Source organism: Cucurbita moschata, unplaced genomic scaffold (assembly GCF_002738365.1).
Source record: "Cucurbita moschata cultivar Rifu unplaced genomic scaffold, Cmos_1.0 Cmo_Scf00025, whole genome shotgun sequence".
NCBI classification, from domain to species: domain Eukaryota; kingdom Viridiplantae; phylum Streptophyta; class Magnoliopsida; order Cucurbitales; family Cucurbitaceae; genus Cucurbita; species Cucurbita moschata.
This window is the reverse complement of record NW_019268541.1, coordinates 3,116,601-3,144,216: the sequence shown is the minus strand read 5'-3', so window position 1 is coordinate 3,144,216 and position 27,616 is coordinate 3,116,601. Positions and strand designations below refer to the sequence as shown.

General features: G+C 35.7%; 3 protein-coding genes across 3 annotated transcripts; 2 read left to right on the top strand and 1 right to left on the bottom strand.

Moving 5' to 3' along the window:
- Window positions 1-2,980: 2,980 nt before the first annotated feature.
- On the top strand, window positions 2,981-10,705 carry LOC111461410 (BTB/POZ and MATH domain-containing protein 4-like). The gene is made up of 4 exons (XM_023104923.1): window positions 2,981-3,612; window positions 7,465-7,807; window positions 7,951-8,230; window positions 10,225-10,705. Exons 1-4 carry the CDS (start codon window positions 3,197-3,199, stop codon window positions 10,413-10,415), a joined length of 1,230 nt encoding a protein of 409 aa, XP_022960691.1. The 5' UTR covers window positions 2,981-3,196; the 3' UTR covers window positions 10,416-10,705.
- A 2,267-nt stretch (window positions 10,706-12,972) lies between these two features.
- Window positions 12,973-16,836, top strand: LOC111461411 (SNF1-related protein kinase regulatory subunit beta-1-like). Its single transcript, XM_023104924.1, has 4 exons — window positions 12,973-13,434; window positions 14,113-14,288; window positions 14,379-14,541; window positions 16,269-16,836. The coding sequence occupies exons 1-4, from the start codon at window positions 13,219-13,221 to the stop codon at window positions 16,584-16,586; spliced, it is 873 nt and encodes a 290-aa protein (XP_022960692.1). The 5' UTR covers window positions 12,973-13,218; the 3' UTR covers window positions 16,587-16,836.
- Window positions 16,837-18,073: 1,237 nt separating this feature from the next.
- Window positions 18,074-20,137, bottom strand: LOC111461412 (calmodulin-7-like). The gene is made up of 2 exons (XM_023104925.1): window positions 19,920-20,137; window positions 18,074-18,820 (listed from the first exon to the last, which is right to left on the bottom strand). The coding sequence occupies exons 1-2, from the start codon at window positions 19,993-19,995 to the stop codon at window positions 18,447-18,449; spliced, it is 450 nt and encodes a 149-aa protein (XP_022960693.1). The 5' UTR covers window positions 19,996-20,137; the 3' UTR covers window positions 18,074-18,446.
- Between the last annotated feature and the right edge of the window lie 7,479 nt (window positions 20,138-27,616).

The window sequence follows — 27,616 nt, the reverse complement described above, 5'->3', positions numbered from 1 at the left end:
GAGAGAAGAAATCATTTTATAGGGTCGGATGAAGAGTGGGGTCACGAAATTGAGGCAGGGCTGACTCGACTCTTCAGCGTATCCAAGAGTGGCCATGGTTGTTCAGAAATTACCCATCAAAATTACCCCATTTGCTCGTATAATACAGTAAATTTTAGGTAAATTTTAACTTTTTTTTTTTTATTTAAAGAAAGTAAATTTACGTCCTATTTGTTGACGATTATTGGGTGTGAGTCTCACTTTCGTTAATTTAGTGGAAGACCATAGGATACCATTTGTCACAATCGCATTATTGATGACAGCGGTCTTACGATTGTACGGTACTCACTTTCCAACGACGAGTGAGCTAAGCCAATTCGTTCTTTACATCGCCTACGGCCAAGCGACATATACTCGAGCCTCTGGCCTCGATTTAACAAAATGGTTTTAAAAAACTATGGCAGAGAGAGATTTTTGAAAGAGAACGTTGTATATGTAAACAAGAGAGTGGCAACAACGGCTCACAATATATAACTATTAGTAAGGAGAAGTTAACAACTCCATTCGTATGACATTTTGGGAAGTCCAAAGCAAATCCATGACAGCTTATGCTCAAAGTGGACACTATCGTACCACTGTGGAGGATGATTCCTACTCTTTCTTTCAAAAATATCCTCAAACTTTTAAAAATTATTACATAATTTAATTTTAGATTAAGTTGACTATTTCATTTTTATTAACTTGTATTATTAAAATAATTTTAATTTACTTAAATTTTAGGATTTTATGTTTGGTAATAAATTTTAATAATTACATAAACATACAAATTGAATTAAAAAATATATATTTAAAAAAACAAAAAACAAAAATAAAATAAAATGAAAATAAAATAAAATGAAAATAAAATTAGAAAATCGAGAAAAAAAAATAATTGGAGGAAGAAGTAATACAAAATAAAAAAATAATAATAAAAGAAACAAATGAAAAAAGGGCTTTAAAATTAAAATTGCACAAAATCACTAACACTAATATTCTTTAAAAAAAATTATATTAGGTTTTAAAAAATACCCGTAAAATGTTAAAATTAACATTAACATCATTTACATTTAAAATATTTTTTTATAAATTATATATATAGAGACATTTTAGGCGTATTTTTAAATTAAAAAAAATTAAAAGTATTTTTTTAATTTAAAAAAAAAATTAATGTGTTTTTTAGTTTTTTTTGTTAAGTTTAAGAATATTAATAAAAAATTTAATAACTCAATAATGTTTTTTAAATATTCTCGATATTTTTAAAACTATTTTGAGAGTTTTAAGGATATTTTTTTTAAATAAAAATTTAGCTCTATTCATCCAAAATTAATGACGAGGGTATTTTTTTTTTTTTTTAACTTTTCTTAAAGTTTACAAAATTTAAAGATATCTTTATGCTTATGATGGTAATTACTTGTTTGACTCGTAAAAGATATTGCCAGCAAGATTACAATACAGATATCTAACATGTTCATCGAACAAAAACGCTAATTATTAGTTCAAATGTGTATGTTGATTTTTCCTATTCTTCTTTCATCTACAGTTACCGTCACTTAAACTTGCATGAAATAAAAAAAAACGTCTTGCTTGTTGGAGAGAGGAAGCTTCCGAGCCACCTTTTATATCATAACATAGCTGAAAGACAAAGGATTGACACTACTTGGATAATCCCTAGCTTTGAGGGACTGTAGATCGAAAGGTACTAAACATTATCTTTTTTTACTACGTCCAAACGACAAATTTTTATTCAAATATCAAGAATGTAAACACGAATTTGAATCTACAAAACTTAGCTTGTATTGAGGCATTATCTGAATGGTTATCGTTCGTTCATAAAAATAAAAAATAAAAAAAAATCTGTCTAAATTGATTTGTTTAAAAAATTAAAATTTTTAGTTCAACCGATCGTAGGATTGAAATACTTTAACCTCGAAGATATGTACTTTTAAGTAATTAAATTATATTTGCATTTGACATTTTAATTGATATGAATTTTATTTTTAAAATTTAATCCATAAATTAATAAAAATATTAAATAATTAATAATAAAAATTTAGTCTATACAAATTTTAAAATAATAAAATATTCTTATACATTAATAATACTTTAAACTATTTAAACTAAAAAAAAAAAGTAAAAAAATGTTAGGAAAATAATTAGTTCCCTAATTCAGTTTCGTTTTTAAAAAAAAGAGTTAAAAAAACATTTTTACCAAAGTAAAATGTAAAATGAAGGGATATTTTTACTAATATACCCTTGATTAAAAATTAAAAATTAAATACAACTCAAATTATTTATGAAGTAAAATGTAAAATAAAAGGATATTTTTACTAATATGCCCTTGATTAAAAATTAAAAATTAAAAATTAAAAATTAAATATTAAATGCGTATTTTTGAAGTATAATATAAAATGAAAGGATATTTTTACTAATATACGCTTGATTAAAAATTAAAAATTAAATAATTTGAAGTAAAATGTAAAATGAAAGGATATTTTTACTAATATACCCTTAATTAAAAATTAAAAATTAAATGCAAGTAAAATGTAAAATGTAAAATGAAAGGATATATTTACCCTTGATTAAAAATTAAATGCAACGTAAATTATTTTTGAAGTGAAAGGTAAAATAAAAGGATATTTTTATTAATATACCCTCATTAAAAATTAAAAATTAAAAAAAAAAATCCAACTCAAATTATTTTTGAAGTAAAATGTAAAATGAAAGGATATTTTTACTAATATCCCCTTGATTAAAAATTAAATGAAACTTAAATTATTTTTGAAATAAAATGTAAAATGAAAGGATATTTTTACTAATATACTATTTGATTAAAAATTAAAAATTAAAAATTAAATATTAAATGCAACTCAAAGGAAATATATATTTATTACTGAGGCGTGATTATTAAAAATAAAAAATAAAAAATAAAATAAAAGTTGAAGCTATAGCGGTGGCTGAGCAAGTTGGCGTGCTTAGAAGGGAAAAAATCCGAGCGAAATTTGGATACATTTTTCAAAACCAATCAACAAAAAGTACGCAACCCTGAGCCGTTTTCTTCAAATTCCTTCAATTTTTCTTCATTAGATTACATCTATTTGCACAAATTTCCCAATCCCAATCCCCAAATCCTCCCCCCACCTCCATGAATTTGTCAATCACAGCTTTGTACTGAATTCAGATGGCCGACACCAATTCCAATACCCCCATTGACACCGCGCCGGAGAAGAGCCCCTCCGCCTCGCCGACGAGCTCGAGGTCGGTGACTCATACTGTCAATGGCTCGCATAAGTTCGTGATCCAGGGCTACTCTTTGGCCAAGGGAATGGGACCCGGCAAGCACATTGCTAGCGATGAATTTACCGTCGGAGGGTTTCAATGGGCCGTCTACTTCTATCCGGACGGGAAGAATGTTGAGGATAATTCCACCTATGTCTCCATATTTATTGCACTGGCTAGCGACGGTACCGATGTGAGGGCGTTGTTTGAACTCACGCTTGTTGATCAGAGTGGTAAAGGGAAGCATAAGGTTCATAGCCATTTTGAGCGCTCACTCGAGAGTGGTCCCTATACTCTCAAGTATCGCGGCAGTATGTGGTATGTTTCTTGTTTACTGTGATTCTATCGACTAGGTGATCGATTCGTGAATAGGTTGCTGTTTGTAGATGTGGAACGTTTCGATCAGTGCATGTATGACCTGTGGTAGTCTTTTGATCGTGCGTCTGCAGGTTCTTGATTTTGTTTTTGTATCCATATTCATGCAAGATCATCAGGTTTCAGGTTCTATGTTAAACGTTTGGTGATTGTTTTAGTATTGATAAAATAATTTTTCATACCAAAAAGTTCTGAATTTAAATTTACTTAAGCTTCTAGGTTGATTGAGGATTGAACATGGTATCAAGATTGGAAGCCTTGTGTTCGATCCCTCAATATTGATAACCACTTGTTTGCCCTTGTACAAATTTTTAACCAGTGAAGGAGAATGCTCGAGTATTGATAGCATCTGTTCTAATCTGTTCTAATCTATCGGACTTAAGCTTTTGGGTTAAGTGGAAAATTGACAGTGATGACCAACAATCAACATTTTTTTTGTTACTGTCTACTCCGTTGGCACTAGGATTTTACCTTTTTTTTTTTCTTCCTTTTGAAAGAACAGTAATATCTTACCTCAACAAGTCTCTGTAAAATGGTTGTGATAAGTAGAAGAAGAATGAAGAACTAAGAATTTCTCCCGGATTGTAACGTGCAAGTTTAGCTGCACAAATAAATGGTGTGAGTTATATGGTCTCCTTCCCCGTGCAATATAAAAAGACCAATCACCGAGGCTCCACTCTTGTAGAAATGCTGCTTGCATTGTTTTGTGTAATGGTAGAGTTTGCTTGAGCCAAGTCGGATCTAACTCCGGTGTCCACTCAATGTGATATGGAGATACCTATGATTGAATGAGCCAATCAGGTGCTTCACAATGAAGTGATTTATGAAACACAACTTGTCAGTAGATTAATTGATCACTTTGAAATGAAATATACATCACAGTGCGAGATCAAATAAATATTTTTGGCGTGCATACTGGTATGCTATGATGACCTAAAACAGCAGACATTATGCATGGTTTAAGTTTGCTCAATTTAAGTTATCAGGGCCAAGTCTAACGGGGGACTGATGATGATACTATCAACACTGTCATCAATATTTCTTTAAGCCATTTTATTGTTTGACACTAACATTACTTTAACAGATTTTATCTTCTATATTGAACATTAAATACTGCATTATCCATTTTGAAAACTATCGGTTTGAACTTTTATTGTATCAGAATAGAAGATGAGTACTTCAATTACTCATCTAAATATTATCCATTTTGAATACAATATAAATATTTTATCTCTGAATTTCAATTTACTTCACCTAACCAAGCATATACTATATTAGAAACCAATAGAAGGAGGACTTGAACCTCCTACCGGGTGTATACTATACCAATCATGTTAGTATCTCTGTCCAGTGTTATTTTGATTTAGTTCTCCCATGGTTATTAATCTAAATTCTAACTAAGTTGTCACATTTTTAAGATGTTTTACGACTCTTAAGTCAACTTGACCCTTCAGTTTGAATCAATAATAATGTTGTTCCGATGGAACAAAACAATATATATATTTCATGCCTTTCCTATAGTTTGATTTGTGAAAATTTTAGAAGTACTGGTGTTTAGTGCAATTTGGTCAAATTAGCACTGGCTTCATAATATGGCTATTGGAAAGCCAATATTCTATTTCTTGAATGTTTGTGCAAGTAATGTTTGGGTCTCTTTTGGTTATCATTAGTAAGAGTTGCTGTCTTCTCTCTGTCTCCCACTTGCCTCTAGTGGTGTTTTCTTGGGTTGGCTCATTATCAGCTCATTCAAATTTAGTGGACTGCTATAAATTGGGAATGTTTTTGTTTTTGTTTTTGTAAACATGGATACTACATCCCTTTTGTAAATTTTAAATATCAACTAAATTGTCTCATATTTTTTTTAAAAAAAGTGAACTGTTAACCCCAGGGATTGGCCAAGTGTCAAAGAGGCAAGTTGTGGACCAAGATTTCCGCCTAATTAAGGTATTTAATATGTCTCAAGACTTAAGTTTCTTGACATCAAATATCATAAGGACAAATAAATGTCATAGCAGACTGTTGATGGTACCTATACTTTGGTCCGAACACCCACATTTATCCATACTAAAATAAAATATTGAAGGGAATGATAGTCAACTACCCTCAAACTTCTTGCTAAATAGCTTGGAAAAATCAATCGGGACATTTTTTCTGAAGGGTTTTGCTCAAAGAGAGGAATTCCCTACCTTGGTTAGGAGGCTATGGTGCTAGAAATGTTAGAATTGGAACTTTGCTTAATAATCAAAGTGGCTTTTGGTGTCTATTAGTGAAGATGAAACGTTGTGAAGGCCAAAGGGCCACTCTATTCATTATTGTGGCCTTGCTACAAATGTTTGGTTTTTTAGTTATAGATCAATAGTTGCTGCTTCTTGCTTGTGCGATGTGATAGCTAAATGCAAGAATTTTTTTGAGAAAGTCTGTTTTTTTGAGTTAGGAAATGATTGGTGTGTTATATTTTGAGGGGACAACTTGATTTATCCTTATCCTCATTAAGGATGAAGTAGGATGAGATGATGGTTAAAGAAGAGGGGGTGATATCATCAAAATAGATCTTAAAAAGCCTATGATGATATAGATTAGGACTTCACATTTTGCCATTTTGAGGAAAAATAAGGTCTAATTGGATACATAGCTTATTGAGCAAAGACTCCCTGAATTTCTTCGTTTTTGTCTTGGTAGTTGATGTGGTAAGCAGACTGCTTGATAAACAATTGTAGGAAGGTGTTCTTGTACCTTAAGTAGAAATAGGCTTCACCTTAATCATCCAACCATCAACATGCTGATAATGTATTAGTTTTTTGTTCAGAAAAGGAGGTTAAGATGGATTATCTGTGTAAAATTCTGACCAATATTTTGAGCATCTGGAAAAAATATTGGTCTTGTTAAGTCAGCCGTCTTAGTATCAAAATAGACTATGTTGTCGTCCAAGCCAAAACAGATGAAGTTTCGTTATGAGAATGGAGTTTGGCCACTCAAGTACTTTCAGAGTTAGCTTAAATCCTGCAACTCTTGGAATCCTATCGATGGTAAATGTTCCAACTAGAAGGTTATCTCTATGTTTAGAGGGTTGAACTCTTTAGCATTCTCATCTACTTCATTTCTTTTTTTCTTGTTTTTTTTAAAGGAAAAAAACCAGAAACAAAACTTTTCATTTAGTTAATCAAAAGAAACAAGTGTTCGAACGTAAATACTCCCGATGAGAGGAAAAGAAGCAAGAAAAACAAACTGAGGGAGTTATAAATATCTCCTCGTTCATACAAATGTCCTATAACGAATTATCGGAGAATAATTTAGAAGAGAATACCAATAGAGAAGCTTTGATATGTAGTGGGTCTTTTGTGAGAGAACCAACAAGAGGTCAGAGAAGTTTCTATGAGAAGTCGTAGTCTACAAAAGTAAAGCTCAAATTTTATGGATGAATAAGGTCTCTCTTTCTCGGACAGAATGGATGAATATAGTTAAAGTGGTCTGCTGAAAATTTTGGTTGCAAAGGAACCAAAGTGTCTTTGTAGAGCTGAGCATGTTCTTGATTTGTGGGGATATCATTAATTTTTTTCGTCATAGATGTGTGTGTATTATGCCAGCTAGAATAATTGCCTAGCTTATTTGACATTGAGTTTGTTGATGGTTTATTTCCCCTCTTTATTTTTTGGGACTTTTCATACTTCAATGAAAAGTTTGTCCTGTCATTATAAGAACTTCGTTGGGGGTTTTAAGATGAGAGCCCTTCCTGAGTATTCATTATTCGTCCCTTCTGTCACTAGTCTTTGACCTTTCTTTGATTTGTGAATGTAGGGGATACAAGCGTTTTCTTAGACGATCTACCCTTGAAAACTCTGACTACCTCAAGGATGATTGCTTGCAAATAAATTGTACTGTTGGAGTTGTGGTTTCGTCAATAGAACATCCACATTCACAGACAATTTCTGTTCCCGAGTCTAATATTGGAGCTCATTTTGGTGCACTGCTTGAAAATCTAGAAGGTTCAGATGTCACTTTTAATGTTGATGGGGAAAAATTTCAAGCGCACAGGTTGATATTGGCTGCTAGATCACCCATATTTCGGTCTGATTTTTTGAACATGATTGAGGGAAGTGAGGAGATCATTGTTAAAGATCTAGAACCTAACGTTTTCAAGGTATAAATATGATTAATTCGTCTTTTTACTTGTTTTTCTCTTATTATAGGTTCTGGTTTTTTTGCTTCTGCATTGGTTTTTTGCCATTAATCTCTGCATCATGTTTAGAGGTTTTATTCTGAAGTTGCTTTAATTTTCATCAGGCTTTGCTGCATTTTGTGTACACTGATTCCATCGCAGAGGATGTGGTCGTATCAGCGTCAAGTTCATCTTCTGAATCTTGTGTGGATGACAACTTTATGGCGAAATTGCTAGCGGCAGCGGATAAGTATGGTTTGGAGAGATTGAGACTGATGTGTGAATCTCATCTTTGTAAAAGCCTTTCCGTACGGTCTGTTGCACAATTACTAAGTTTCGCAGAGGAGCACCATGCCACTGAATTGAAAGCAGTTTGCCTGAGATTTGCTGCGATGAACCTCGGAGGTACTTTGTTTTTCAATTTAGTCAGTATGATCATGATAAAATGTTGAGACCGCAGAAATACTTCATTTTTCTCAAGACCATAAATATTACTCATTGATATATGCAAGTATAAAGCCCCTAGGGACTACAAAAGAGCCACACCCCAGTTAGAGTTAATTACAAAGGAGGTGTAATTGCACCGGAATTTAAGGTTAAATTATAAATTTAGTCCCGAAACTTTAATATTTGTGTCTTTTTGGTAGTTGAACTTTAAACAAGGTTTAATAGATCCAGGACGAGTTTTATGTTTTATGTTTAGTATGTTTAGTAGATTCGTTGAAAGTTCAACAACTAAATTTGTTGTAATGCAGAAAGTTCAAAGATAGAATAGACACAAACTACAAGTTCACGGGCTAAATTTGTAATTTAACCATAATTTAACGTAACATTTTTTACTATGCCCTCTTTTATTATTATTATTATTTATTTTAGTTCAAACAAGTACAGGAGCAAGGATTTGAACTTCTTAACTTCTGACTTTTAGGAGAAGCTATTAATATCTTGGCCGCTTGGGTCGACACATTCTCCCTGTTTTTTCTTTATGATACAAAATTCTAGGATTTCTCTCCGGTCATATCTCCCATAGCTTGCTTCATATAGATTCTCCAAGGGATTTTCAATTTTCTTTCATTTTTCTGGGCTCTTGTGAATTGTTGTGGACTGCTCTTTAATGAGTTATGGAACACCCATTTGACATTTAGGAGGATCTTGATTGTATTTCAACGTTTGTTTCTTCACTCACATTGAAACAGCATAAACTGTTGAACTCTCTTCCTTGATCTTGTATAAAACACTGTAGTTTCAGTTTGAGAGTATCCAGTTTGGGCATCTTTCTGCAACTAGTTACTTCAAAATGTCAAGTTTACCTCAGAATTTTGGCTTAACAAATTCTTTTTTTAGAACATATTCCATTTCTGTTACTTTCCGATCAGTGATCTTGTTGATAAGGACTACATCAGGATACCTTTCTCATCGTCTGTTGACGATAACTCATTTCCTTCCTATCCTCGAGGCCCTCATGTTTCGTCTCAAGGTGAGTTTTGGGATGACTTTTGAAAAAGTACTAAGAGTAAAAGCACTTTTCAAAGAACCAATCCCCTTTATCATTGTCTGTTGACGATAACTCATTTCCTTCCTATCCTCGAGACCCTCATGTTTTGTGTCAAGGTGAGTTTTGGGATGACTTTTGAAAAGTACTTCGAGTAAAAGCACTTTTCAAAGAACCAATCACCTTTATCATCATCTGTTGACGATAACTCATTTCCTTCCTATCCTCGAGACCTTCATGTTTTGTGTCAAGGTGAGTTTTGGAATGACTTTTGAAAAGTACTTCGAGTAAAAGCACTTTTCAAAGAACCAATCACCTTTATCATCGTCTGTTGATGATAACTCATTTCCTTCCTATCCTCGAGACCCTCATTTTTTGTATCGAGACCCTCATGTTTTGTGTCAAGGTGAGTTTTGGGATGACTTTTGAAAAGTACTTCGAGTAAAAGCACTTTTCAAAGAACCAATCACCTTTATCATCGTCTGTTGACGATAACTCATTTCGTTCCTATCTTCGAAACCCTCATGTTTCGTCTCAAGGTGAGTTTTGGGATGACTTTTGAAAAAGTACTTCGTGTAAAGCACTTTTCAAAGAACCAATCACCTTTATCATCGTCTGTTGACGATAACTCATTTCCTTCCTATCCTCGAGACCCTCATGTTTCGTCTCAAGGTGAGTTTCGGGATGACCTTTGAAAAAGTACTTTGAGTAAACGCACTTTTAAAAGAACCAATCAAACTTCTCCTTTTTTAGCGTAATTAGAATTTAAAAGATTACTAGTTAGCTAAAGGTACTTCTTACCCTTTCAAAGTTGACCCAAACTCATTTCTAAGAGCATTCATCATAGATTCTGCTGTCTCTTTGCATTCTTTCATATGGTTTTGTAAATTGAACCATTCTTGTGCAGCTGTGATGCAATCAAAAGGTTTTGAGCTTTTGAAGGAAAACAACCCTTCTCTTCAATCGGAGATCCTGAAGACACTTGCTCAACAATGTGGGGAGGTTTCTGGCAACGGATCGAAATCCCGAAGCGTGTGGGCTCAACTTTCCGACGGTGGCGATTCAAACGGAAGAAGGGTTAGACAGAGAACCCAATAACTCGAAACCATTACTATTCCTTGTGTAAATGCAAATTATGGTTTTGATGTAACATGTAAAAAAACAAACGATCGAACGAGAATAGATTCGTTTCAATATGGTTGCGAAGAACGATTCGATAGCGCAGCCAAATTAGATGTTCATTTTCTAGTTTGATATTATGGTCATGTTTGCACCATGGATTTTCTTGCCATTTTTGTTGTGTACTCATTTGCTTGAGGAAGCTTTGATTGAAATCCTGATGGTGAAAAGCAAAAGAAGGCACAGATTATATAAGATCTTTGTTTTTATGATTAAATATTTTTACTATTTTTATGATTACTCTCTTTTGGAATATACTTTTGAATATTTGTTATCTTTAAAAATATGTTTTTGTCTCCTAATTTAGTTGGAAACGGTAATCGCTAGTTTGATCATCGAAATGTAATTTGGTAGTTCATAATTTTAATATTGATGTGTTGAATGAAAGAAATATGTACTCGACTTTCGAAGTCGAAAATGTGTTTTTTTTATTGTACTATTAGATTGCATTTTTCACTCTTTCTTGCCTTCTCACTCTCTTTTTTCGTAATGGTCAAGATCCACCGCTAGCAAATATTGTCCTCTTTAGGTTTTTAGAGTTACAAGGTGGAATAGGTGCCCATTCAGATACTGTCTTTTTTTGGGCTTTTTCTTTCGGGCTTTCTCTCAAGGTTTTTGGGCTTTCCCTTATGGGCTTCCCCATCTACTAGGGAACAGGTTTCCCTCGACTTTAAAACGTGTCTTTTAGAGTTACAAAGCGGAATAGGTGCTTATCTAGATACTGTCTTTTTTAGGCTTTTCCTTTCGGACTTTCTCTTAAGGTTTTTGGAATTTCCTTAATGGGCTTTCCCGTTACACGTCTGCTAGTAAAAAGTTGCTAGGGAAAAGTTTCTTTCTCCTCTCTAACCAATGTGGGATATCACATTCTTCTCTTTTAACGAACGTGCAAAATATAGAATACTTTAAATAAATGTTTACGGAAAGCCATAATCTATAGCAACTTTAGCGTATCTACATTAAGATCAAAGGGAAATGTGCCCCTTAAACCATCCTTTTTTTAATACATGAAACATAAATAAATCCTTGGTTTGGTTGGAGGGGCACAAATAACTTTTTAAAAAATATCAACGTCGATTCATTTTCAATCTCAAATCTAATAGGTCTCGGGCCAACGTCGTAGCATATAATTTATAATGAGTTCCGACAGTATTCATAATTTCTTCAAAAAGTCGAGATGCAGTGATTAGGGGTCGAGTCACTATTGATCTGTTGCCAATGCCGAATGGAGACCATTCGTGTAAGAGTTTTGCAGGCACGTAACTAAAATTGAGTTCGAGTACATGATGATAACACGATAGTTATTAGTTAACTAGAGCTGAGTGCGACCGTATATAAATATTTAAAGAAATTATTAAATTTTGTAAAAAAAAAAAAAAAAAATTGTGATGGAGACATTAAATAATGAAAAAGATATTACATGATATTATTGATAAATGAATTAGGTAGCAAGCCAATTCCTTATCATATTGTCTCTCCTCCACTTTTCTTTTCCTTTTATTTCATTTATTATACCTTTTTTAAGTCCACAAAAAATAAATGAAAAAATATATTTTTTTTTAAAATAAAAATAGAAATGACATCACTGATTTTTCTCGGCAAATTTTTGAAATTAAAAGGTATTTTTTAAACAAAATACTGACAAGTCCACATCGATGTCACGATCATAATTGTCCAAAGCTTGTTGCATATGGCCACATGATAGATGTCCCAGTCTTGCTTGTCAAAGTCGGTTGACAAAGACGTCAACCAATTGAGTGGGGGAGGATGTCATGATGCATGTTTAAGGCGTATTGTCTATGTCCGCATGACAGATATCCCAGTCTTGCTTGTACAGGAGTGTTGTCTATGGTTGCATGTCTGTTCTAAACCCCTTTTACGTGCTTTGATCGTTACCAACTTTTAAAAAAAATTCGAATACACTTTTTTAACCTTTTTTAAACTTCAAAATTACCTTTCAATTATTTTAAAAAGTTCGAAAATATATTTACCGTTAGTACCACGTTTAAAAAATACTCATAACTTTTAAAAGTAACGTTAAAAATGGAGATAATAATGAGAGGCAGATACACCGTTTCTGTCTATATACGAACGGTAATAACTTTTTATATATATATATATATATAAATTTTAAGAAAATGGGGAGAAAATTAATAAAACTTTTTAAATTTGAAAGTATTTTTGAAAATATTATTAAAAATTTTAAAATTAACTAAATACTTTTGACTTTTTAAAAGATATTTTTATTAATTTAACACAAATAAAAATTATCCAAAATTAATGGAATTTGAAAAAGTCAACAAAAGCTGTTGTCGTCGTCGGCGGTGGATGTGGTAGTTGTCGACTGACCCTCGCCGGCGGTGAAGATAAGTTCAGGCGGCGGCGTCTGAATCAAATACAGAGTGGCAATTTCCGTAAATAAACGGAACTCGAGGGCCACTTTACCACCATATATCTAATCTAGAGAGAGAAGGTCGTCTCTCTCATCTCGCCTGCAGCTGAGCTTCTCGTGGGGCATATCTATTTCTACCTCTCTTTGTCGTTTTCTTCTTCCTCATCTTCTTCCCAAAATCAACAAATCTATACAAATTCCGAATTTCGGATTGAGAAATCGAAAATTCCATCCGATTGATCCTCATTTTTTCCAGTAATTTTGAAGCCTAATTTTCTGTTGCGATACGATCCTCCGTCTGGTGGATTTTCGCGACTAGTTTGGGTTAGGACGATGGGAAATGCCAATGGTAAGGAGGAGAGTTCTCCTGGCGGCGGTAGTGGTGGAGGAGGAGGAGCCGGAGGAAGAGGTGACGCCGATAGACAAGGTCCGGCGATTGTTAGTTCTGTGACTAGTGAAACGAGTAACGCCATTTCTTCAGATTCGATGGGAAATACTCCTCCTGATAGCCCTGGGAAGTTCCGATCCCCGATCTTGTTCGCTCCTCAGGTCACTATTTCGTTCAATCTTTCTCCCTTGTGTGTACTGTGTTTGTATCTGTCTGTTCTTTCTGCTTTTCTTACTGTTGTTTTTTGTTTGTTCGTGGGATTTGAATCATTCAATGATGTTGTTTTCATGAAAATACGTTTTTATTGTTCGGTGGAAGTTGTGTTTCTCGGGAAATTTCTGGGCAAGTTCCAGGCAAGATCCACTTCGTTGACTGCTTGAACTAAGAATGGCATCCAATAAGTTTAGTAATGTTGAGTGTTCATTATTATTGGTTTTTTCACTTTGGATCATCTGCTTAGTGCTGCGTTCTTTGAAGATTAATGGCTGAAATGTCTGTTACTGGGTTTGCCTACTCTGATCGACTATAGTTTTATATGAACAGCTGAGATTTCTCTCTAATCTTGATCCCCTTCAAGCTATTGATCAATTTAATGGAGTTGGTTGGCTGTTTAATCAATTCATGGAGCAGATTGTTACTTCTTTAATGGTTAACTCATTGATAATACATTCATCGATTTCGTAAGTGATGAGTTGTGATTAAACTTCTAGTTCCAGATTAGATTGAAATAGATCGTAAGTTCGACTTCCTCGCTTTTGAGTCGATTCACATGTGGATTTGTGATTAACCTTGGTTCTGGGTTTTGAAATGATGGTGGGCATGTATTACAAGGTTTGCAGGTTCCTGTGGCTCCCTTAGGAGGTAATGGACCAACCCATTTCAACGAAGCCTGGCAGAATGAACTCCATGAAGCTGTAGATAATCCTCCGGTGCAAGGAATTCCAACAATCATTACATGGAGCTACGGTGGCAGCAGCGTTGCTGTTGAGGGATCTTGGGACAACTGGGCGTCCAGGTTCGTGATTTTTTCGAGCCTCATGCTTCATTACATCAGTTCTACTGCATTTTGCGTAAACAATGACATATTATGTAACGTATTTTGTAGGAAGACCCTGCAGAGGTCTGGTAAAGATTTTTCGATACTTATGGTCCTTCCGTCTGGAGTATATCATTACAAGTTCACCGTCGATGGTCAACGGAGATATATTCCGGATCTTCCTTTCATAGCTGATGAGATGGGCAATGTCTTTAATCTTCTTAATGTTTCTGTAAGTGTGATTCTTCCCTCCATCTGCATTACCATCCAATCAACATGAACTTGAGTTGACTCGTTATTTGTGTTGAAAAATTATGCGTTTAAGGTCGTGTGAAAATGGAAATTACCACGTAGGTGCCAAAATACTTGCTTGATTCCATGTTAGGAGGATAAATATCTGAATCGAGGCGATAGCTTAGCTCTGCTTCTCATGTTTATAATTTCAACCTTAAGAATGTGTGATAAATGCTAATGGTTGATTGTGTAAGCACATTATTGGTCTTTTCACTCATATTGTGAGATCCCACATAGGTTGGGGAGGAGAACGAAGCATTCTTTATAAGGGTGTGAAAACCTCTCCCTAGTAGACGCGTTTTAAAAACCTTGAGTGGAAGCCCGAAAGGAAAAGCCCAAAGAGGACAATATTTGCTAGTGGTAGGCTTGGGCTGTTATACATATGTTCAATATATATGTTTAGTGATATTATCGTTTTAAACCCGGAAAGGGACTAAAGAAAAGAATGAGGATAGCTCTCCACTCCCCAGGGCTGTAAAGTTATGTAGAAACACTAGGCCATATAAGTTCTAAAAGAAAAGAAGAAAAAAAGTGTGGCAGTGTTCTCACTAAGAGAGAAAAGAAGAGAGTAAAGGAGTGAAGCAGCGCATGTGCTTACAAACCTGTTGGCTGGTCAGAATGATGCCAAAATCTTTTGGAACAAAGCCCTTTTTTTCCTTTTTGAACACTTCTCCTGAACACCAACGTGATTATCACAAGTTCTTTCTTTTCTTTTTTATTTTTAAGAAACGTGATTAGCACAAGTAATTGAGAGTTCTGTCTTGATCCTCTATCTAGCAACTGTAGACGCACCGAATACGATTCGGAAAGTCTTTTCGTTATCATATCATGGTTCTTGAATGTGTTACTTTTCAGAGAACTACTCTTGCACCTGTTTGATTGATTTGGGGTACTTAATTTTATCATTTTTGGAGGAGAAGTACGAGTTTTAGCTTTATCGGGGAATTTCCCATCTCAGTAGGAGCTTTCCGGAACCCGGTTCAATAACCTTCTCTCATAGATTCACATTTTGATTAGAAAATTATAAGAAAAAGCAGAAAAGGTGCCTATACGATAGATAATTCTGGCTCTCTTTTCCTTTCTTTTAAATTTGTGCAACGAGACACATTCATACTGTTTGCAAAGAAGACAAATGTCCTACATTTCATGGTTCTTCTTGCTTGTCATGAGTGTTTTCATTTTTCCAGTGGATTGTTCTATCGAAGTTCATTCAAAAGATACAGGAAGAGGAGCGAAATTATATGGACTAAAGTAGTTGTTCATGTGCCGAACCTAAATGAGCATTTGAGCTCTTAAAGGGGGGAAAATATATGTATACATTTACTCGCACATATGCTGTGAGATCCCACATCGGTTGGGGAGGAGAACGAAACATCCTTTATAAGGGTGTGGAAACCTCTCCCTAGCAGACGCATTGTAAAAACCTTGAGGGGAAGCCCAAAAGGGAAAACCCAAAGAGGACAATATCTGCTAGTAGTGAGCTTGGGCCGTTACAAATGGTATTAGAGCCAGACACTAGGCGATGTGCTAGCGAGGAGGCTAAGCCCCGAAAGGGGTGGACACGAGGCGGTGCATTACTTCATTTAGTTAGTGCAATGCAAAAGACAAACTGATTCTATGCATTTCATCTTCACTCTTCATTTTGGATTTGTTTCCATTCTGTAGGATAGTGTGCCTGATATTCTACAGAGCGTGGTCGAGTTCGAGGCTCCCCAATCACCAGAGACGACATACAGCCAGGCATTCCCCGGCGAGGAAGACTTCGCCAAGGAGCCAGCAGCCGTCCCATCACAGTTGCACCTCACAGTTCTAGGTATGGAGAACGCCGACGAAGCTTCGTCCTCAAAACCTCAACACGTTGTGCTTAACCACCTCTTCATAGAGAAAGGATGGGCTTCTCAGTCTGTGGTTGCCTTGGGACTTACTCATAGGTTCCATTCAAAGTATGTCACCGTCGTCCTCTTCAAACCGCTCAACAGGTAGTTATCGTCCATTTTTCGCTCTGGCTGAACATTGTAAAGGATCACGAGCTACTTCTCGCTCCATCATCCATGGAGGGAATCTTGCTTTATAGAACTGTGTTGGCCTAAGTTTGCTTGCAACAAAAAACTCTTATTCTGATCAATATTTCTTCAATCTGTGAAGAAATCTTTGTTTTTATAGAACTTGTAGGCCAAAAAAGTTTCATTACCTTTTTCAAAATGTATCAAAAGTAGTAGATTTTGATAGCATATTTGTCTGCCTCAGTTTTAGCATTCTATTCCTCAGTGTGCTACGTTTGACAAATTAATTTGGTGCCTGATTTTAGATGGATTGTTAAATAATTTTGGTTTAATTATATAAAGTATAACATTTTTGAGTTGTTTTTTTCTGATAAAGTTCAAGCTAGAAATCGATGGAATGTTGGTGAATAAAAACGCCTATCATTTGCAATTACATTTTACTTGGTAGTCTATGTTCTTGCCATTCAATAATTTTTTTAAACTTTTTAGTTTGATTTTGTAAATAAAAATTTTAATGCGGTAAAAAAATTAGTGTTACCGAGATAGAGAGTGAAATTTCAAGGGTAGATAGCAAATATTGTCTTCTTTGAGTTAATTTCTTTCGAGCTTCCCCTCAAGGCTTTAAAATATGTCTGTTAAGTGAAGGTTTCACACCCTTGTAAAGTGGCTTTAAATCGTATCTGCTAGGAAGATTTTGGGACATCACAGAATAAGAGAGTGAAATCTACACAACATCACAGAATAAGATAGTGAAATCTACACCTTTATGAAGTGTTTTGTTCTCCTCTCCAATCAATGTGGGACATCACAAAATAAGAGAGTGAAATCTACACCCTTATGAAGTGTTTTGTTCTCCTCTCCCCAAGTGAGACATCACATAAGAAGAGAATGAAATTTTGTATGTAAAGATGAAATTTAGAGATCTACAAAGGAACACCAAAAGCGAACATTAGTGTGTAAGCAAAAGGACCAAACAAAAGAGTGAAATTTTGCCTAGAGGTGAAATTTAGAGATCTACGAAGGAATACCAACAGCTAAGGTAACTCTTGGTAAGGAGAGTATCCTTACCGACACGGGAGTGCAGAAGAATAGGTAGCGAATAGGATTTACTTGGTAGTACATGCCAGAAACCATGAATGTTCACCTTAAATCTACATGGATCAAGGACCCGAATCAAGGAAGAAACCATGAATGTTCACCTTAAATCTACATGGATCAAGGACCCGAATCAAGGAACAAGTTAACTCGTGAAAACCTCCACTTGGAGAGTACTATTCTTGGCGTATACTCCTCACAATATATTTTTTTTGGACTTTTTAGTTTGATTTTGTAAATGAAAATTTTAATTTTGGAATAAAATCAACTCAATTGCACAAAATTATAGTACTTTAACAAGAGAAGTCAGTGATGAAAGAAATTCCCAGCCAGTAAATATTGAAATATTAACAACAACATTCATGACTCATGTTGATGAGCAAAAAGAAATGGATTCATTGAAATGTACTTGAACTGATATTCCCAAACACAAAAAGAAGATAGCAAATATTAATAGAAGACTCCACCACTATCTAATCTACTGAAAAAGGAAAAACAAAAAGGAAAAGGAAACAGCAAACAATACCCGCATACAGTACCATAAATTATGCAAACAAAGAGAGTAAAGATAACAGAAGAACCAAAGTAAAGCTAGTAACACGACCAAGAAGAAGAAGGGTCCTACATAGAAAGTGTTCCAGTTGGGTATATAGGTGTGCCATGGAACACAGTTGTGCTAACCTCTCTCTCTCTCTCTCGGTTGTTAGCCTCTATAGGTTCTCTTCTTTCACGTTTGATCCATTTGTCACTTGGCCATCATGATTTTAACGAATTCCTCGTAGTTAATCTGGCCATCACCATCCACGTCAGCCTCACGAATCATCTCATCGACCTCTTCGTCGGTCAATTTCTCACCAAGATTTGTCATCACGTGGCGGAGTTCAGCTGCAGAAATGAAACCATTCTGGTCCTTGTCAAACACACGGAAGGCTTCCTTCAGTTCCTCCTCAGAATCGGTGTCTTTCATCTTCCGAGCCATCAGATTCAGAAACTCAGGGAAGTCGATGGTTCCGTTACCATCAGCATCCACCTCATTGATCATGTCCTGCAGCTCAGCTTCGGTTGGATTTTGGCCAAGTGACCTCATCACAGTCCCAAGCTCCTTGGTGGTGATACAGCCTGCATCCCAATGTCAAATTATCATAAATCATGGGGACAGATCAAAATAAGAGAAGCCGAGAGAAGGGGATAATAAAATCCATAAGAGGAAAAGGAGCTAAAGATTCCAGATGGTTTATTAATTTATAGAAGAGAAATTGGTTTTCAAGAGATTGGCAAGCATGAAACATACTATGAACAGTCAAAGTTCAAACAAGGGGAAAAGCCATATACCAGGAAGGAAACATGATACTCATAGATCAGTAAAACCATTAAACGAACTTGTACAATTTAGAACTCAAGCAGAGATGGTACACGAAATAGCTCTTCGCCAGAAATTCCTAAGGTTATAGAAGCAAACGATACCGAATAATTTCATTTCCATTTTTCAACAAATAGTTGAACTCAGTCTAAGAGTAAACCATACGCATTTCTCGTCTACCAAGTGCAGGTATAAATGTGCACTCAAACCTTGACTATCCATATAGATTGCGACAGTTTCACCAGCAACACATTTGGCAAAATCACAACCGTCAACAAATCAACTAGTCAGAGTTGACAAGGAAAATTCCAGTGCAAGCTGTAAAACCTCTATGAAACAAAAGAAAATGAGCAACAGCACTTGTTCTCATTCCAGAAATCCAATTAGCACAGCACACAACATATCTTAATTGCCTAGAAAAAACTTGCGCATGCACAAAACATCATCGAACACGAACTAAGCAAAATCATTTCATAGACATCTCTCTCCGACACTCCATTACAAGATCGCCGTCCAAACCGAACTCCATGACCAAAAAACAACACAAAACAAATAAAGTCAACAGCGCAAAAGAGAACACAGTTCAAACACGCAACAGTCAGATCACAGCAGATCCAATCCACAACGCTAAATCCTCAAACAAAACTCACAAAAACATCCAAACCAGCAGCTAAAAAAAAGAACATCGCACTACCAAAACAACCTCGAATTCAACCTAAACCCTAGATCAAACACAAAACACCACAAAAACAACAACACAGACAATCAGATCTGAAAAATAAAGCTGAAAAACGCATCAAATGAAGGATAATTAACAAAAAGAGCAGAGAGAGAAAAAAGAGATCTGAGAAACGAGACCATCGCCGTCCTTGTCGAAGAGGCTGAAGGCCTCCTTGAACTCGGAGATCTGATCATCGGTGAGCTGCTCAGCCATAGTCGTCGACGGAGGAGGAAGAAAATATCAACGAGAATCCAAATCCACAGAGGTTTTGTAGAAAGAGGCAAAAAAGTCGATCTGAAGAGTCTTTCTCCAAAATGGCGTAGAAAAAACCGGAAATGCTGTGAAATTGGGCCACACGTGTCATATTCGCACGCCGCCGAGGGACTAAGCGCGCCAATTGGCTCCTCACACGTGCGCAGTTTCTGACTGGATAAGAATGTCATAAATTAAATACAAATATAGTTGGATTTTATATTAATGATTTTATTTTCTTTTTGTTAAAATAAATATAAATTTAATTTTTATATAGGTTTGATTCTAAATCTTTTAAAAATATAATTTATTTATTATATATAAATTTAAATTTTATATTTATATAACTCTAAATTTTTCACGGGATAATTTGGTAAAATTTGATAATATTTATAATTTAACATATATTCAAATTTAAAAGAAATTTAAAAATAAGAAAAAAAAATTAAAACAAAAATCTTATAAATACTTTAATTTTTAGTTTAAATTTATATCAATTCACCAATATTATATTAGATAAATTAATATTATATTAATTCACGAACTGTATTATAACCCGATAATATTTTATTTTTTAAATAAATTTATGCAAAATGAAATGAAAAATAAATATGGTATAAAATATGGATTAATTAAAACTTTATGTCATTTTTTAAAATTAAAAAAAAAATGAAATTCTATTTAACTTATTTAAGGTATGAAATCTAATATCAACCTTTTATAGATATTTGCTATTTTGTAGACATTTATGAGGTGGAAATAGATAAGGGTATTTTTGTCTTTTCTAATTCTAGGTACCAGAATAATTAATTCTTTTTGACATTTTATATCCCTAAGAATAAAGTTGGATTCTATACGTTCTTTTCATGGAGGGAGGGGTATTCTAGTCCAGAATAATTCTTTTTAATTTATTATTCCTTTTATAAATATTATCTTATAAAAAGTAAATTCACCTATATTCTCTTGGAAGGACCAGTTTTTTTTTTTTTTTTTTTTTCTACCATCCTTTTTGCTTCTTTTATTTGTTTCCACGTGTTTCAATCGCGGGGCATATCCAACAGTATGCTCTCCACCTCTCTTGAATCCTTGTCCGTCTTCCTTACGTTGGTCCTTGGCGTCTTCGAGCCCTTGTCTGTCTCCCTCAAGTTGGTCCTTGTTGTCTCTCTCACGTTCGTCTCCCTCACGTTGGTCCTTGTTATCTCCCTGTATGCTATTAACTACACTATCTTTTCCTCTACCCATGATTGTGTGTAGCTTTAGTTACTTTTATGTCAACGTAGGTATGGTCGTCTCTCAGTCTTTTTTGATTTCGCTCTCTCTGTCAGGCGCTCACTTTTGGGTTCCCCTCACCTATGAGTTTTGGCCATTGTAGCACCCCCGTCGCTCCTCCCTTCGTTTGATTAGCTCATTGCTGTGTTAAAATATCATCACTAGTCCAATAGGGTTAAGTCTAACCCTTGTATGAGTAATTATATTTATGATTTAGGATTTTAGAAATAAATTTAGGAAAATGATTTTGGGATGTTGTGAATAAATTTAAGAAAATGATTTAGGTATTTTAGGAAAAACGTTGAGAAATTTTAGGAATAGATTGACTACCCTTTAGTATAAATACCCTCCACCTTATTTCGTTCATCATCCCAAGAAATCACAAGCAATACAAAGGAGTTTCTACAGAGTTTTGTAAATCTCTTCTCGATTGATCTTAATAAAGTGCGTGAATGTTTCCCATAGAGAACAAGCAATACAAAGGAGTAGTTTCTACAGAGTGTTTTGTAAATCTCTTCTCAATTGATCTTAGTAAAGTGTGTGAGTGTTTCCCACAGAGAGTTGTGTTCAACAATCTGGTATCAGAGTCATGCCCTAAACTTTAGTCATGTCAATAAAATCCTCAAATGTCAAACAAAGCACTCCAAAAGAAAAGGAGTAGAGACTCCTTGAAGGCATAGTAAAAAAATGATTAGACTCCAAAAAGAAAAGGAGTCGAGCCTCGATTAAGGGGAGGCGTACTTTGTTCGAGGGGAGGTGTTGGATGAAAGTCGCACGTTGGTTAATTTAGGGAATGATCATGGGTTTATAATCAAGGAATACTCTCTCCATTGGTATGAGGCCTTTTGGGGAAGCCCAAAGCAAACCCATGAGAGCTTATGCTCAAAGTGGACAATATCATACCATTGTGGAGAGTCGTGTTCGTTTAACATGGTATCAGAGCGAGATTAGTGTAGGTTATCTGATCTCTTGGAACTCCTAGTATGCTCTGTAGTTGCAACTCTGTCTGATCTTCCACATCAAAAACGATTTCTTGAGATTAGTAATGAGTGAGTTTCTTTTATGTCGTGAGTAGTCTGTGATTCTGCAAGTCTTTTGTCGAAAGAGCTTGTCTGGTATTATTGAGGTATAGCCAACACGATGGGTGATTTTCAAATCGTTGGAGGAATTAAGAAACTCAACAACCACAACTACAACATGTAGGCAACATGCATGATGTCCTATTTACAATGACATGATCTTTGGGAGATCGTTGGCGGGTGCAAAACAACGCTGTCAAAGGATGATTCTAATGGTGCCTTGCACAAATGGAGAATCAAAGCAGGCAACACAATGTTTGCCATGAAGACCACAATTGGAGAAGAGATGTTCGAGCATATTTGGGATGACAAGACACCGAAAGAAGCATGGGACACGTTCGTGATATTGTTCTCAAAGAAGAACGATACGAGGCTACAACTTCTGGAGAATGAGTTGTTGTCAATTTCACAACGTGATGTTGAGATATGGAGCCTGATGCTAGATCTGGTAGAGATATATTTAGAAGATATCTCGTAAAGATCTGATAGAGATATATATGGTAGATATTTAGTAAAGATTTGATAGAGATACATTTAGTAGATTATATCTTGTAGGTTTAAATCTTTGAAAGCTATATTTAGTAAATTGAAACCATATATATATACCTATTAGGCAGTGCTCTAAAGATGCACTTTTCTTCTTTTTTGTATTCTCTCTTGTTGTACATAACTGAAGTCATCAATAATAAAACCTTTCAATATTCCTCCTTGTATTTTCTCTCCTGTTCTTTGTGTTCATCTTGATCGAGTTTGTGCGTTGTTGAGCGATCCTAACAATTGGTATCAGAGCTAACAACTGATATCGATCCTAACAACTAGTATCAGAGCTAGGCGAAATTCACCACGATCTGTGAAGATGGAAAGTTCAAACATTGGAATTGAGAAGCTCGATGGATTCGATTTCGGTTTCTGGAAGATGGAGACTGAAGATTATCTGTATCAGAAAGATCTTCATGAACCCCTGTTGGGGGTGAAGCCGGATACCATGATCACGGAATAGTGGAAGCTCAAGGATCAACAAGCCTTAGGGCTGATCCGGTTGACGCTATCTAGAAACGTGGCGTTCAATATCATCAAGGAGAAGACAACGTCAGATCTGTTGAAGGCGCTGTCGAATATGTACGAAAAATCGTCGGCTATGAACAAGGTGTATTTGATGTAGAGGCTGTTTAATCTACAAATGTCTGAAGGTGGATCTATTGCTAATCATATAAATGAATTCAATATGATCGTAAGTCAACTGAGTTCAGTGGAAATTAATTTCGAGGATGAAATTAAAGCGATGATTTTGATGTCATCGAGTCATGGGATACTGTTGTTGCCGCATTCAGCAGTTCTCGAGGATTTGATAAACTGAAGTTTGATGAAATTCTAGATGTATTTCTCAGTGAAAGTATTCGCAAATGAGAAATTGGAGATTTGTCAAGCAATACTCTCAGTGTTGACCGAAGGGGAAGAAGTAAATCAAAGAGCTCAAACGAACATGGGCGATCAAAAAGCAAGGAACCGAGAAAAATTCCAAACAAGCCAAATGTAAAATGTTGGAGTTGTGGAGAAAAAGGACACTTTTAGACAGATTGTACAAAACTGAAGAAGAAGCAGAATCACAAATCTGGAGATGATGATGATTCTATAAATTCAGTAGAAGACATTGAGGATGCTCTAATCTTCAGTGTGGACAGTTCGATTGAATCCTGGATTTTGGATTCAGGTGCATCTTTTCATTCGTCTCCAAATAAAGAGTTGTTCTGGAATTTCAAGTTTGGAAATTTCGATAAGGTGTATCTTGCCGACAACAAAGATTTGGAGATTAAAGGTAAAGGAGATGTTTGTATAAAAACTCCGGTAGGAAATCAGTGGACATTAAAGAATGTCAGATATATTTCTGGTCTCAAGAAGAACCTAATCTCTATTGGTCAGTTGGACAGCACAGGTTATGCAACAAAGTTAGGGAAGAGTTTGTGGAAGATTATGAAGGGTGCTACGATGGTAGCACGTGGCTCAAAATCTGGAACCTTATACACCACTGTAGGGTGTATGAACAAAGTTGCTGTTGCTGAGAGTGCTTCAAATTCAAGTCTATGGCACAATAGACTTGGACATATGAGCGTGAAAGGAATGAAGACGCTAGCCGCGAAAGAAGTTTTAGAAGGTTTGAAATCTGTTGATGTGAGTCGTTGTGAGAACTACGTTATGAGCAAGCAGAAACGAGTTAGCTTCACAAGGACCGCTAGAGAATTGAAGAAAGTGCGGTTGGAAATGGAACCATATGTGAAGCAAGGTTCAACGAAGCAAGTGGGAGTTGAGCTTGAGTTGCAGAAAAACTCACCTAGTGATGTTGTAGCAGATACTCATGAAACTCCTGAGACTAGGAATCAGATGTGGAGCATGGTTCCAAGACAACGAAGCAAGTGGGAGTTGAGCTTGAGTTGCAAGAAAACTCACCTAGTGATGTTGTAACAGATACTCATGAAACTCCTAAGACTACTGCAGAGCATTTAGCAGTGGAGCAAGTGACACCTGAACTGGTGTTGAAAAGATCATCTAGAGCCATCAAATTACCAGATAGGTATGTATCTTCTTTACACTATCGGTTGGTGACTGATGAAGGAAACGAAAGCCCCTTGATGAGGTCCTACAGTTGGAGGATACAACTAAGTAGGAGCAAGCCATGGATGATGGGATGTCTAGGCTTCAGAAATGCATTGCTGGGGCTGAGTACTTGGCATTAGCTAAATCTGGAAAGGAGATGATATGGATGACAGACTATCTAGAAGAATTAAGCAAGAAGCAGCGCGAGAAGATTCTTCAGGTTGATAGTTAGAGTGTCATACAGTTGGTGAGGAACCCGGTCTATCATTTAAAAATAAAACACAGAAGGCGATACCATTTCACTAGGAGATTAGTTGAAGATGGTGATGTGTTTGGAGAAGATAGAGGGTACAAGGAATCCAGCAAACATTTTGTGTTGATGTTGGAACATTGAAGTTGTGCAAAGCCTCAAGTGGTATGGTACAGATTGAGAATGAAATTCTTGGGTGACTGAATCAGTCTCTAAGTGGGAGATTGTTGGGATATGGAGCCTGATGCTAGATCTGGTAGAGATATATTTGGAAGATATCTCGTAAAGATCTGATAGAGATATATATGATAGATATTTGGTAAAGATTTGATAGAGATATATTTGGTAGATTATATCTCCTAGGTTTAAATCCTTGAAAGCTAATATTTAGTAAATTGAAACCATATATATATACCTATTAGGCAGTGCTCTAAAGATGTACTTTTTTTCCTTCTCTGTATTCTCTCTTGTTGTACATAACTGAAGTCATCAATAATAAAACCTTTAGCCAATATTTCTCCTTGTATTTTCTCTCCTGTTCTTTGTGTTCATCTTGATCGAGTGTGTGCGTTGTTGAGCGATCCTAACAATTGATATCAGAGCTAACAACTGGTATCGATCCTAACACGTGACATGAAGATTGCTCAGTACTTCCACAAGGTCAAGTCGATCTGTCAGGAGATTACTGAACTAGACCCGAAATCCGCCATTGTAGAATCTCGAATGAAGAGAATTATAATTCACGAATTGCGACCAAAATATAGAAGCTTTATTATTGCTGTACAAGGATGGCCCACTCAACCATCACTTGTAGAATTTGAAAATTTGTTAGCCAGCCAAGAAGCCATGCTAAACAAATAGGAGGCATCACATTGAAGGGTGAAGGAGAAGCACTCTACACAAGTGAAAGTCGAAGTAATAATAGGTCGTCTACCAAACGTGGATACAATGGTGACAAAAGAAGAAGTCACCAAGGAACTGCACAACCAGGGAGAGCTTGGGAGAATGATAACAATAACCCTCAAGGGAAGAGATTTGAAGGCATTTGTTACAATTGCAGGAAAAGGGGCCACATATCCAGGGATTGTTGGTCTAAGAAAAATTCTGTTGAAAGCAATGTGGCAACATCCAAAAAGAAGATGGAGGAGGAATGGGATGCAGAGGTACTGTATGTTATAGAAGAAGATGAGCTAGCACTCATGGTGATAATGGGAGACCATATCGATTATGAGAATGATTGGATCATTGATTCAGGATACTCAAACCACATGATTGACGATCAAAGTGGTGCAATGGAAGAGAGGTGACCCTCAGAGAATGAAGTATTACCAAGCCTTGAGTAAATTGAAGAAATTCTTCTGACGGGGGAGCAAACTGTACACATTGCTTAAGTGCTGATATGCCTGAAGATTTAAGTGACACTAGTGTTGGTGAGCAAGAAGTGACTCAACCAAGCGAACCTAATGAAAATGAAATGACACCTCAACAACTCAGACATTCAGAAATAATCCTAAAGCCAAATCCAGAGTATGCCAACACAGTAGAAGACGAAGTTAATGAGCCGGAGACATATGAAGAAGCATCACAAAACTCAGCTTGGAAGAAAGCGAGGGAGGATGAAATTATAGCCCTCGAACAAAATCAAACTTGAGAATTAGTGCCAAGACCAAGAGATACCAAACTCATCTCTTGCAAGTGGGCTTACGAAATAAAGTGTACCTCAGATGGATTAATCGTGAGATACAAAACTCAGATTGTAGATCCAGGGGTCTCTCAACAATATGGACTAGACTATGATGAAATGTTTAGTCCAGTGGCAAAGTTCATTATCGTACAAGTTCCTCCAGTACTTGCTGTAAATAAAGATTAGAAATTATGGCAGATGAATATAAATAATGCTTTCTTGCATGGAGAGTTAGACCAAGAGATCTACATGAACCAACCAAATGGATTTGAGAATGAAGTTGGAGTCATTAGTCAGTACATGCGAAGTTTGAAGAAGCTTTCTTTGGATGCTGCTCGACGGACCTTGAGTTATGTCAAACAATATCACGATATTCGAAGGTCAAGTATCGAGTATGTGTTCAAGCTCAGTTCGAAAACAATCTTTTGGTGTAGGAAAAGACAACCAACAGTGATACGTGGAAATCACTATAAGGGGAGTAAGATTCGGATTACCTTGTTGATCGAATATCTCAAGGCAAGAACATTGTTTGAAATTCGAATCACTCCACAAGCAAGATTGATCATGTCTAGCTTGAATGATTCTTGTTGATCAAATATCTCAAGGCAAGAACACTTGTTTGAGATTCGAATCACTCCACAAGCAAGATTGATCATGTCGAGCTTGAATGATTCTACATGCAACCTAAACTATATAGAATTGCAAAGA

What these genes read in the sequence shown, in the direction of transcription:
- LOC111461410 (XM_023104923.1), top strand. Translation starts at nt 3,197, where the DNA reads ATGGCCGACACCAATTCCAATACCCCCATTGACACCGCGCCGGAGAAG. An exon ending in AAGTATCGCGGCAGTATGTG is followed by an intron (nt 3,613 to 7,464) that starts GTATGTTTCTTG and finishes TTGTGAATGTAG; the next exon opens with GGGATACAAGCGTTTTCTTA. An exon ending in TAGAACCTAACGTTTTCAAG is followed by an intron (nt 7,808 to 7,950) that starts GTATAAATATGA and finishes AATTTTCATCAG; the next exon opens with GCTTTGCTGCATTTTGTGTA.
- LOC111461411 (XM_023104924.1), top strand. Translation starts at nt 13,219, where the DNA reads ATGGGAAATGCCAATGGTAAGGAGGAGAGTTCTCCTGGCGGCGGTAGT. An exon ending in CGATCTTGTTCGCTCCTCAG is followed by an intron (nt 13,435 to 14,112) that starts GTCACTATTTCG and finishes CAAGGTTTGCAG; the next exon opens with GTTCCTGTGGCTCCCTTAGG. An exon ending in TTAATCTTCTTAATGTTTCT is followed by an intron (nt 14,542 to 16,268) that starts GTAAGTGTGATT and finishes TCCATTCTGTAG; the next exon opens with GATAGTGTGCCTGATATTCT.
- LOC111461412 (XM_023104925.1), bottom strand. Translation starts at nt 19,995, where the DNA reads ATGGCTGAGCAGCTCACCGATGATCAGATCTCCGAGTTCAAGGAGGCC. An exon ending in CTTCGACAAGGACGGCGATG is followed by an intron (nt 18,821 to 19,919) that starts GTCTCGTTTCTC and finishes ATTGGGATGCAG; the next exon opens with GCTGTATCACCACCAAGGAG.